The sequence below is a fragment of the Convolutriloba macropyga genome, chromosome 8 (assembly GCF_964194025.1).
Source record: "Convolutriloba macropyga chromosome 8, txConMacr16.3, whole genome shotgun sequence".
In the NCBI taxonomy this organism is placed as follows: domain Eukaryota; kingdom Metazoa; phylum Xenacoelomorpha; order Acoela; family Convolutidae; genus Convolutriloba; species Convolutriloba macropyga.
Window position 1 is genome coordinate 2426065 of NC_134475.1, and position 13488 is coordinate 2439552.

Genomic DNA, 13488 nt, shown 5'->3' on the forward strand with positions numbered 1-13488 from the left:
TTCAACCCCTAGTTTTTCTCTTGGTAAATAGTTAAGTATTAAAGAAAGTTAAATGCAAATATGAATTAATAAGTTATGTTAAACAGCATCAAATATGAACCGAGCATTAAAGGATAGAGTAGTTAAAGTCGTTAAGATAGATATAGCACTAGTTAACACAGATTGAAATATTATAAGTTAACTAGTAACTTAGATAGAATTTAAGGGATATTAATTTCTAATTTAGAGAAGTTAAGCTGAACTTACCTGATTTCCAAAATTGTGCTAAGTTAATAGTTTCTGACTCAGAATGTTCTTAGTTAAGAACTTGTCACAAAATATTCTAAGATAAAATCTATCTCAAATAAGCTGAGATTTAAGCAAGGGAGCAATACGGGAGTATGATTTAAATCAGAAGTTATCAGGGACCAATTTGTGCTGAAAGGGAGGGTGTATGTTGGTTGAGCGTGCGAGCTCCTTTTATAGTTGCGGACATGTGGTTATCTAGTATCCTATTGGATAAAGATAACAGTGTCGACAGAGTTTCCAAGAATAGGTTGGTGTTTTCTACAAGGCGTGACAATATCACGTCATGGTAGTTTTAGTTTGAGTTAAAGGTTTATGAGTGATCTTAAAACAGTAGCTTATTCAAAACTACTTAATAATTTGTTCACACGTTAAAATGGACTTTGTCCAAATCAAGTTTGTGCTTCACGCACTATAAAGTAAATTCTCAAAATAGCTCTAAGATTATCAAATAGTGTTACTGAGTATAGCACACTTCAGTACACAACGGGTACGAAAGTGTTGAATTTCGCCTCAAATTTAAGTTGGGAGTAAAATTTTGCAGATTAGTGAAAGAAAAGTTTGCTTCTTAAAAAAATAAAAGATTTCAGTTAAACCAAATGTCTCAGTTTCCGATACTTATGCCACCGCTTGATTATAGCGGTTTGATTCAAGTGTCCAGAAGTTAGATTTCTGAGTTGGGGAGGTTGAACTTAGGCCAAAAGAAGTGAAAATCTACTTTCTTTGTCCTAAACTTAAGCGTTATTAAGGTCTATCCGTGATTGACTCATTTTCCCAGGACCTAACTCCGGATAATGGTCAAAATTATCAGTTTTGCTAATAACGATATCGTGGCCGACATGAAAGATTAAGTCGTGGGATTGAGTGGGGTATCAAAAGTAATTAAATTTCTAAGAAGAGTTTTTGAGAAGAGTGAAATGCACAAAACAGTGGACTGCAAATCCATCTCCTCCTCATCGTGGTGCAGGGGTGAACCTGCGCTGTTACCAGCAGTGTAGGGCCAACGGAGCTCTGGCATCCCAGGGTCTGGCGCGCCTTCGGATGTATCTAGCCAAGTACCCATATGAAAACTCGAGCGAAAGATTATTCACAGAAAGCTACGTTCCCGGGGCGCCCGAACCAGCCGCATCGGGTAGCAATGCCAAGTCGGTCAACTAAACCAGGTTCTGCTCAGCTTGCCCCGAGTACCAAATGAGCTGTAACGGAAAACCGATTGAAAAAGTCGACTCCTTCACTTACCTGGGCAGCAACCTTCAACTTGATCGACCAGCAACCTTCAACTTGATCGACAGGCCGCCTTAAACAGCTCGACAAGCTTTGGAAACAAAGATCAATTCCACCGAGAATCAAAGCTAAATTCTACAAAGCATGTGTCCAAAGCGTACTGCTGTACGGATGTGATCCTGGCCCGTAAAGATCTCTGACACTCACCGCCTTGATTCCTTCAACCGAAAAAGCCTCACCAAACTGGGTGTAGCAGCGGAAGACATCAGTACCACCATACAAAAGCGAAGGCTGACATGGTTGGGACACACTTTACGCATGGATCCAAACATGATACCGAACGCTTGCCTCGAATTTGAGAAAGCTGACAATTGGACGCGACCCCCCGGAGGAACAAAAGATACATGGAGGCGCTTAGTGAAGAAAGAGCTCCAACCCTTCCTGAAACCCCTCAAAATGACTCACAGGGAATGGGAGTCTTGCTGGTTCGATATCGCCAAAGAGACCGCACAGAATCGGCGTCAGTGGAGAGCCATCGTGAGAGACGTTCATATGGCGAGCAATGGGCAGTAATGCTCGTAATGCCCTACAAGAACAAGAACAAGAAAACAGTGGACAGTGATTACTTTATCCACGAATATCGGTGACCAAACTAATGCTTATTCGTCACTGTTGTGCGCTAATTGCGTATACTTTTTCAATTTGGACGCGAAGGTAGTTTTGGTTCCAACCGAACCGCATATATCTTGTGGAGGGGGGGGGGGGGCGCGTTGGGGTGAAGAAAGACCCTAAAATATCCCTCCCCCAACTTCGTACGAACAAAACTACTTGTAAGCCCTCTTCCTGCTTATTGTATTTTTAGCATATTGATTGTACTATATATTTATACAAAAGTGTTTTTTAATTGGTGCCATTAATGGCAAGGGGTTAGAGGGAGGGTAAAGAGTTCCCAGAAACATAATATATTACAAAAATCTGTTTGTTATCCTATTTGATCGTATGGTGGCTTTGATCATGAACTGGATCACTAAATTTATATTTTTGATCGACTGAATATAAATCTTTTTAATAGTTCAGACTCAATTCTGTTGAATTTACGTAAAGAGGCAAATTCGCCTCAAAAAACGCATGTTTAACTGTTTATTGTATTTCGTTATCATAACAAACAATATAACCATTCAATAAAACAGCTGGTTTTTAAAGCAGGTTAATTCATTTTTCCTAATCCAACAAAGCAATAAAAATTGGACACCAAACATACAAAAAACGTCACGTTATTAACCAAATCAACAGATTAAATTTTATCCATTCTGACATTTTATGGCGAACTTTTTATGGATAATAGTGATTTTTCCTAATTATGTTATCCACGTACAATTTGATTATAAATTTATTCAAGATTTTATATAAATCTGATTGGAAAATAGTATTGAAATATTTAATTATTGTTTAACTATTACATAATATGAAATCTAACAAAAATGAATCTTAGCTTCACGGATCTCTTTTTGAATAGAAACAAGTGACTGTTATAGTTTAATTTGAAAATTGAACAAAATCATACCCGTGCACAAATTTTTTTTCGCAAATTGAAACGCGTACGTTTCCTACAAACGTGAAATTCATAACCTGCTAAATAACTAAATGTTCAGTTTCTGAAAACCATTGAAACCTCCGCGTCCCCAAGTTTTTTTTCAAGTTATCAAAACGATTAAGAAAACGACTAAATATTACCTAATTACACGCTATATTACATAATACTGTTACATAATTTGTGTGTTAAATGGCGGAAATGGAGGATGCGGGACTTGGAGTTTTGATTGCAGCCTGTGTTTTGGTAGTGCTTGTTGTCCTTTTGTTCCTGTGTTGTTTGTTCATGTGCAGCATTAAGAAAAAGAATAATCCCTCCTCTGTTGGCTCTACAGATGGGTCAAATAGCAATAACAACGGATCAACTGGACAGCAAGAGGGGTTGGTCGAACGCCTTTTCCTACATATTTTTCCTGATAGAGCCCGAGAAAATTCTGCATTCTTACGTTATTGTTACGACCCCACTTGTGGGGGGAGGAACTATTTGCTCAAGTGGGTTTTTTTGTTCAGACAAATTTGGCCGATCGATATTTTCATCGTAGAGAAATGTGAGCGGAATCATAAAAAAAGCTCGTCCAGCGTAGAAATCAAAATTAAAAAGATTTTTGTGAATTTCGTTTTTTTCGAGGAGTTATCGAGTTTTAAAATTTTGTGTGAACATAGGAAATTTGGCATGATTTTGTTCACTTTTGGCATAAATTTTGTTCAAATTAAGATTTTTTCTGTAAAACTATTAGTTCAAGCTTATATTTTGAGCTAAAAAATGAAACAGTTTTGAATTCCTAATAGACGAAAGGCGACAAAAATGCTAGCTTTGGTCTCATGGGTAAGTTTACTATAAAAAAACTCGAATTATATTTGAGAGCTGTTTTTTTTTTAGAAAATTTTTCGCATTTTTTGTTTCTTAAAGTAACTTATAGACTAGTCACTTTTTATATCGAGATTCCGTTAAGGACGAACCTCATTTAAAGTAAAATGAAGCCCGATGAACAAAAAATCGGTTTTCTAGGAATCGTTCTTGTTTTCTTTTAGCTTCTACTCTGTGTTTTCTTAATTTTCAATAAAATTTTGATCTTCATTTTGAGGTTTTACTAAATTTTTGAAGTCCTATGGCCTAAACTTGTTGACTAAAAATGCAATAGGCTGGCTAGTGAGCTTTAAGTGAACCTATCTAGTGCTTTGAGTAGACAGCTAATGGCTGTTAAGACATCAAAATATATTTTCGAATTTTTTTTTAACATTACTCGATCTTAATTTTATTTTTTTGTGAACTGTAAGTCATTTTCAGTAATCACATGACCTCCTTCTTTTCTACTGCTACCAAATGTTTTTGAATAGCAATTTTGACTTCTAACTATTGGTTTTATGACTTCGATGCCACGAGTTTTCATAGTTTTTGTATTATTTTTTGGATGTTTATGATTCTTTTGGTTCCTTTTGAATTCTCAAAACAATATCGTAATAGTGATAGTGTTCATTTGAGAAGGAGTTCAAAGTTCAAAAAATCGCAATGAAGGTTTTAAGAGAAAAATTTATGCTTTAAATGGCTTCAAACTTTCTCCTCGCACTTTTCTATTGAACTTTTGGTTTTGCCGGTATTTGTTGTTTTTTTTTTCATTGTCATAAGAGTTATTGCGATGTCCTATTGATAAGTTATGAATGAAAAACAACATAGTCTTCCCATCGAGGCATAGTTTAGCGTATCTACTGACTACCTATAAAAGGTATTGAAATTAATGGCGTTGATATTGTGTTTTTTTTTAATTTTCGGGGTTTTGATATACCTTTTCAATTTTGTTAATTTTTTGTGGTCATTTTTTTAAAAACAAAAAACATCTCTTTGCTGTGAAAAAAAATAAGCAAAAATAGGAAGTTTTTTTGAAAAATTCACTTTTTAATGGCGCTGACACTTTTCCCTCTGAATTTTTTTTGACGTTGATATTTTTGACTTTTTTTTTTATTTTTTTGTTGTTGTTAAATGCTGAGAAATCTCATAGGCTTCAAAATCGAATTGCAAATTGAATAATTGACGTTTGTTGATGGAGTCAGTTTATAGTGTAATACTCTCAAAACTTCCGATATTGTTCGTTTTCAAAATCTTTTCAAATTTTTCTGTCTTTATTTTTTTCAACTTGTACTTTATACTCATCACTGAGAGCTCCCGTTCAATTCATTGTAATTCAAAAAATAATATGCTGTTTGATATTATAGTGTAACTGAAGGTTTGTGTGGTGGACGATATGCGCTTTCATAAAAGTTTTTTGAGTGGTCAATATTTGTGTTTCTTTTTCTGTTTTTTTAAGCATATTCGCGTAATTTCAGAACCCAATGATTTTCACATAAGCACCAAGTGTACTTGTTAAATTTTTCAGTATAATTTTAGTATGATTTAGGTAAAATAACAATTAAAATATGAGAAACAATATTCAAATAAAAGCTAATATTTTTAATGGCTTCAAAAAATTGTGTTTTCGCAATATTTGTGTTTTTTTTTGTTTTTCTACAAATTTAGTTTGCTCCTATGGCTTAGTGTCAGCAAATACAGGTCCCTTTGTAATGACTTTTTAGTAAAATGTTTCGTTGAAGGCAAAGGGTTTTTAGGACGGTTGAAGTTATGAAACGTTTTTAAAAATGTTGACTGATTTTTGATTTTTGCCTCATTATTTCATTTTGTCGTTTTTTTTTACCTAGTCCCATGGAGAAAATCCCATCGGCCAAGTTATAACGAAAAAGTCAGGCTGTGTGTCTAAGGTTTTATCTTATTATTTTTTGACGTTGTTTTTAGGGGCTTTTACATTAGCTGATTTTGTTATTTTATTTTTTTTCTCGCAGTCTTTTTAATGACAGATCTTGTGAGCGCTGTAATGAAGCATCGTATTATTTCATTTTATTAGTAGTTGGGTTTGTAAAGATTTCTGTAACTCAAACTTCTATTTGTGATTTTCTGTTCATTTTGTTGACCAATAAGTCAAAAACGTAGATGAGCTCGGGTCGGAACATCATGTGCAAACGCACAATAACGAGCCTCCTTGTTTATTATGCAATCAACTCCTTTCTCATGCTTTGCCTTAGTTGTCATTTCTCAATAAGTTGGGCTTTGTAGTAATAGAATTTTGGTAAAATTAAGTAAGATAAGCGGTAACAAACGTTGACAACTTGGAAAATTCATCGATGCTTTTTTACATAATTTTGCGGTTAAGGCGTTGAATTTAGAGAAATAAATTGAAAGCATTTACCGCAAAATTATTAGGGAAAATTCGATGAATTTCTTAACCTATCAACGCTAATTACTGCTTATCTGGCGTTGAAACGCAAAGTAAATATAGCCTGTCTACGCTTTTCTCTCGCATCGTTTCATCGCTTGGACCACTGTCTGTGAAACTCAAACCATTGGCCTCCTACAATCTTGTAACCTCCCACGCCTCTTCTACTCAGTACCAGGATACTTTAGTTTTATTAAACATAGTTTTACTTATAAATCGGACTCTAACTTTTCTTTAACACGTTTCTTAGCGTTTCTAAGCGTAGATATTGCATAGGTTGGCGAATAATTTAGCTTCGAACCTACTTAATTTTGTATTTCTACTAAGAGTAAATCATGGAAAACCTTAGAACGTTTCAGCTTAGATTTTTCAAAATATTGGCGTTTCAAGGAGTATATCCTAAAAAATTTTGCTTTTCTAATCAGAGATCTTTCAGAACTGTTGGAAACTTTTGATCCCTTATAAGTCCTTCCAACATATCAAGTCCCGCAACCCCACTGTTCACAAAAAAACCGTATGAGAACCTAACGTTTTCGCTTGACCGATTTTTCGTCTGACGCTTTTGACTTATCGTCCTCAAAAACGGGATAAACAGTTAGCGCCGAGCGGGCATTAAGTGCTCTTAGAGCCTTTCAGCTCTGTTTCAGCTCAAACTGTTTTGGAGACTTATACTTATGGTGTGAAGGGCGGTTCTTAGCGGTTGAAGACACCAACACTGTTGAGCCCCCTTATTGCCCCACACCCCCACCGCGCTTTTGCCCCCCCACCCGTGTTAACAACCCCCCCCCCCCCCCCCCAATCTGCATCTAACCCCACCCCCCACCCAATCCGTGGCTAGCTACTGACGAACAACCGCTTGCTAAAAACGCAAATTTATAATTTTTTGCAATTTTTTTCAAGATTTTTGAAAATTTTTGACATTTTTTGATTTTTTTAGCTCTAGATGTCAAAGAAACTCCTCTAGGGTTTGATAATAGATAACTGCGCTGTTTCTAGTGGTAATGGAATGGTTTCAACATTTTAACGTCACGAATTTTAGCAATTTTTGACAAAACGTGCATTTTTTTTCAAATTTTTTGACATTTTTTTCCCTTATTCAGGTCTCTCCAGACCCAGGGGACACAAAAAAATCCTCAAGGGGATGATAAGAAGTTACTGACAAATTTCTAATGGGCATGGAATAGTTTTTCCACTTTTTAATGTCACAAATTTTAGCATTTTTTTATAAAACTTGGTTTTTTCAAGTTTTTTTGAAATTTTTTGTAATTTTAAAAAATTTTTAGCCTAAAGAGCCAAGGAACTTCCTCTAGGGTTTTAAAATAGGTTAGTGAATATATTTATAGATTAAATGGAATGTCCTGCAAGATTTTAACATCTCGAATTTTAGCATATTTTTGATATTTTTAGCCATTTTTTCCAATTGTTGACATTTATACTAATTATTTAGATTTTTTGAACCTCACAAGTCAAAAACCCTCCGTTAGGGTTTGCTAATAATTTACCGGAAAATTTTTGTTGGTCATGGATTAATTTTCATCTTTTTAATATCACAAACTATAGCAATTTTTTTATCAAACCTGCAATTTTAAGTTTTTTTAAAAACTTTTGTGTTTTCTTGGGTTTCTCCATCTTTAAGAGCCACGGAACTTCCTCTAGTAATTGATAATTTACTATTGCATAGTTTATAGATGTAATGGAATGTTCTTCAAGATTTTAATATCACGAATATAAACAATTTTTTTAAAATATTTGCAATTTTTCATATTTTTCATTATTTCCCGGCAACAGAGGCCCTCGAACCTCCTCCAAAGTTTGACAATAAGCTGCTGCATAGTTTCTAGAATTAATGGGATAGTGATCAACATTTTTTATGACTCCAGTTTTAGTAATTTCTGGATAAAATTTAAACTTTTCAAATTTTTGGAAAATTTGTATGTTCCAAGTATATGGATCTTTATGAGCCTGTGAAACTATTTCTGGCTTGAAACAGGGATACCCGATAGTCTCGTGAGACAAAGAATTGGTTCTTAAGATATTAATGTCTTGCTTAATGTCAGCATCTTCTTTGCGTAATGTTATCATCTCTGATCCTCATTATCAATGAGTTATAGTTGAAATGTTTTTTATCATAACTGATCTAACAGGCACTTTTTAGGAAACCATTGTTAATTGCTTTCAATAGCAATTTGTAGCAAATTTTTTAACCCTGTTTGTCTTTTATGCAATTTTTCGCTCGGCCGATTCTTCGTCTGACCCATTTGACTTTCGTCTTCAGAAACGTGATAAAGATGTAGTGCCCTGAGGTCACTAAATCGTGGATAGCTGTTGACGAAGCCAACCGCTCACCGGTCGTTTGAAAGCAATTTGCCCGAAGTTAGTCGGTTATGTTTGAGTCTTCAAAAACATAAAGAATCTCCCATGCCAAGTTTAGTTGGATTTAAATAACTATTCGACCCGATAAAAAAATATTTGAAAAAAAAGTTATTTGCATAATTCGACCAGCTAACAAGATCAATAAGTTTTCTGATTGAGACTCCACATACCCAAGTTTGCTTGTATTTGAATGACTCCTGGACTCGAGGAAAAGTCTCTTTTTTAAAAGATCACATTATCGAAATATCCAAAATTAGGTATGAAACCTTTTCCTGGGCAAGCAACACGAATAAATTTGTCTGATTAAGGCTTTATATAATTTTCAATTATTTGTAAAATCAAAATTAAGTTACGCGATATTCTGCTCAAGATTATGTAAGGTCTACTATTAGAAAAAAATTTATGCAAGATTAACCCTACGCTAAACTCAAACCAAAATTATGTAAGATCAACGCAAAATTATGTAATTATTACACTAAAAAACGCCAAATCGTGTAACATCTACGCTTAGAAACGCAAACTTATGTAAGATCTTCGCTTAGGAACAAAAAATACTTTCTTTTCAGCCCCTAGAGTATAGTTCTTAAATACAATCAACTTCAATATCACATTAGTTTGCAATCTATTGCAATAAAACCTCGGCCCGGGATTCGATGATAATCAAAAAATTATTGTTTTTGGGTAATTCACCAATCGTTAAATTCACGTGAACAGAGAGTCATGCATTTGGAGCTACACCCGTTACCGCTGTTGAGGTCTGAAATTGTTGGTCAAAGTTTTGGGTAAAGACCATTCCGGTTATATTTGCCTGATGGGAATTCAGTTGCCGCTGTAAATTCTACTCGACCACCCCACCACTGAAATAAAAATAAAGTTCAAGACATGCAATTATAGCAAAGTCTTACGTGGTTTAGTTGGCGATAGACTGACTGCTCCTACAGGAAGAAAAACTGTTTTTTACAAAATTCAGACGAAGCTTCTTAAAATGACATCTGCTCTAAGAAAAACATTTTGCTGCGTTTGAAACCATTCTGAGAGTGAAAAGTCTTGAAATCTAAATTTTAGATAGCTCTTACCCGTACTAAACCTGTACTACCATTTCACATTCAGCTGTGAATTCCTTTTTTATTCAATTAAGGAAACAAGAAATGCAAAGCCAGTGTATACACACAAAACACTCAAATTTTCGTATACTTCAGCAACAATTAGTGGTTGTTCGCTGCTCTGTTGAAAACATTACGTGCAGAAGTCTATTTATTAGATTGTATTTATTTATTCGAGTTTTTTCTGTTTGTCATGACCATGTTTAGAGATTAGGGTTATGAACTTGTGTAAACATTTGTAACTTTACGCATTTTTTTTTCAAGTTGTTTTAAAATATGATTATGCGCGCCAAAATTATCCACGCTGCTTAGTTTTTTGGCAAACCTGGACAAGAGTGACAATATCTTTTTCATCTCCACAACCCTAGTCACGCTTGTCAATGCCGTCACTGTTGCCCAAAGTTAATTACCGGGATATTTAACAACTTTTCAATTGGACTAAAATGAAAGAAAGCGTAATTCGTGACTAATTTTTGAATTGTCTCTCGCATTATTAATTGTGTATAAAAATCACAAAAAAATACAAATTACATTACTAACTGTAATTGGGAATTAATTGTTAATTTTGGATTAAGAGGACAATTGGCAGTTATGCAACTACCAATTGCTAATTAAATTCGAGCAATAACGCTTTAGGTTATCTGAACTAACAAAATCGTGGACATCAGTTACGTTTCTCCCTGATTACAGTTGAGCAATCTCATGATTTTTCCGTCACTTATATCCACAATTAATCTCACTAATTCACATTGTACGCAAAAGTGAAGCAAAATGAAAATTGGTGACGAGGTGTTGTCACTTTTTTCCACGAAACGACAAATATACTCAGAAAAACACCCAGGTTGAGGTCCAGACCCAAAATAAGCTATGATCAGACTATCCAGACTGAAATGATCTCTGATCAGACCTTGCAGACAAATTGATCTCTGATCAGATTTTCCAGACCAAGATAACTTCTGATCAGACGGAACCAGCACAGACTATGGTCCAGACTATAGTGGGTTTATGATCAGACTCAAATTCAGACCATTGTCCAGACTATAAGCAGACTATGATCAGACCTTTCAGAGCGAATTAACTTCTGATCAGACAATCCAAAACGAAGGGAGTTTTGATCAGAGGCTATACTTAAACAGGCAGTAGACTTTAAATATCGTTATAATTTATGCATATCATAAAAACCGATGTCTCCTGCAGAAAATTAATTGAAGTCAATTCAAAATCGAAAGAGTTTTGTGAAATTAAAGACTTACAGGGAATTTTAAATTGAAAATTTTGCACAGCATTGCTTAAGTTCGCTGGCACCATAGATGAATTTTGACAGTTATTTATAAGAAAGATCTGAGTCTACGGTTGCTATTCCTTTTCATAAAGGGGCCGACTACTGGTTAGTGGTTGGACTCTTTTCCTTGATCGTTCTGATTGGAAGCAAGAGACTGCAAATCATTCTCTGGTCAGAACAGATATCTTTTTTTGGCTGGTGGCAGAGCCAAAACCACCTACTCATTAGAAAAAAAACAAAAATTTTTTCAGACTCATTTGCGCTCGATACGGCCTCTGATCAGGCTCAAGTGCACTCGATACGGCTTCTGATCAGGCTCAAGTGCGCTTGATACGGCCCACAATCTGACTTTTTAGACCAAAGTGGCTTCTGATCAGACGTTCCAGACCGCAGTGACCTCTGATCAGACCTTCCAGACCGAACTGACCTCTGATCAGACCTAAATCAGGCCATGACCCGGACTATGTTGCGCTCGAAATGCTGTCCAGACCCTGTAATTTCGGTCTGGGAACACACGGGCATGCGTTCGAGTGGGTCTGATCATAGCTCAATTGGGGTCTGGACCTCAACCTGGTCAGCAAATTGGACTTCTGCCACATATTGAAAAGAAATCTTATGGCAAAATGAAATTGCCTAATTTTTTCGCAACGGCAAGATGTGAGAAAAACAGTATTATTTTGTTGGCGTTTTGCCAACAGTATTTGTCTCCTTGTTACTTCCTTATGGTTCCATAACTTTTTCCCAGAAAATTGAACATCATAATGATTATTTATATTAATATTTTTATTACTAATTTTTAATAATACATAATATTTTATTAACATTAATATATTATTGTTAACAAATAATTATTTTGCATTTTTCTTACTCTTTGTTTCTCGGCATTTTTTAAAAACTTTTCGCAAACATACCTTGAATAGAACTTTGTGTTTGACCCTTAGTAGTCGATCTGGAAGCTGTTTTGTTGTATGGGGAATTGACTGGTCATTCAAACCAAAAGTTTAAACTTTAATATTTATTTTTTTCTGGATATATTAACTGCTTCGGCTCTCCAAATCATTTATGAAGCCACTGCATTTCGTTAAATAATTATGAAGTTGAAATTTGTTTATTGTATACTTATTCGTGTGTAAACGAGGGTTGCGGGATGCATGCCCACTAAGTTCGGGGGGTTAGATTTGATTGTGAATTTCAGTAAATTTGTAAATTGCTCATTTAATTTTCAATGATTTTAATTGTGGCTTCAGCGATGGTGCTTCGTGGAGTGCGCCAGATGCAGAATACACTGAAAACAGGACCTCAATGCTCAGAGCACAGATGGCGGCTGAAAGAGAGGCCACAGAAAACGAACAGCAATTAAACTAAAATAAAATCGGATCTTTTCCGTAAATATCAACCAATAACCCCCCCCCCCCCCAGCCCTACCCTAGTCAAGGCAAAAATTGTTGAATGCAAAGAACTCCCTTGTAAAGAATGCATGGAAATGAGCCCAAAAATTGAGTTAAATTTATCTGCTAAATTTGGTTAAAAACTTAAATTTGGACAAAATATATGTAACAATTATTGACTTTTCAGTGCCCAGTTATGATAGTATGTATGACGCGTGAGTTTTATGCGGTTGCATGTAGTGGGTAGTTGTCATCTGATTTTTTTTTTTGGGGGGGGGGGGGCGGAAAAGATCCCGATGTTCTTAATCTCGTTGGGCATATCATAGATCATCAAACGCACAATTAACTCTCATCAAAAACACAAAGATATAATTTTATGTTTCGGATTTTCCTTTCTTTTGTAGACAAACGCTGTTAACTCATCGTAATATACACGTTTTTCAGATTGTGACAGAAAGTGAGAAAACATTTGCGGGAAGTTAACGTTTTTCTTTGTTGAAATCAAGAATAAGAACTTGATCGCTTTTGCGAACTTGGTCGGTCTGAAATGTATATTCGTCATTTGGACTCAAGTTTGATGTCGTTGGCGGTTTTTCTCTGAAAATGTATCTTTCGGGTTGAGGTTTGGCGGTGAATTTTCGTACGAAATGCGGTGAAAAAAAGTTGCACTGCGTATATTTACATCTTTTTGCGGTGAATGCGTTAATTTTTTATTTTCATCGCGTTCTCAAGTATTCTTACAAAAAAGGAGCTGAATTAGGGGTTTGAACCTCTTACCTCCTGCATGCCTCCAACTTGGTAACCCACTGCGCCAACTGTCACTGACGTCTATTTCCTGTCAATTTAAATCACATAACGTTGTAAAGCAACTGCGTTGAATTTTTGTAAGAAATGCGGTGAATTTCGCAGTGAATTTTTGTAGGAAATGCGATGAAATGCGGTGAATTATTTTTTTTTACCGTATTCAACGCATTGGCCCC

The 13488-nt window shown here is 35.3% G+C and overlaps 1 protein-coding gene across 1 annotated transcript; it reads left to right on the forward strand.

Moving 5' to 3' along the window:
• Positions 1-2767: 2767 nt before the first annotated feature.
• Positions 2768-12530, forward strand: LOC142343865 (uncharacterized). Its single transcript, XM_075395237.1, has 2 exons — positions 2768-3480; positions 12368-12530. The coding sequence occupies exons 1-2, from the start codon at positions 3293-3295 to the stop codon at positions 12483-12485; spliced, it is 306 nt and encodes a 101-aa protein (XP_075251352.1). The 5' UTR covers positions 2768-3292; the 3' UTR covers positions 12486-12530.
• The last annotated feature ends 958 nt before the right edge of the window (positions 12531-13488 follow it).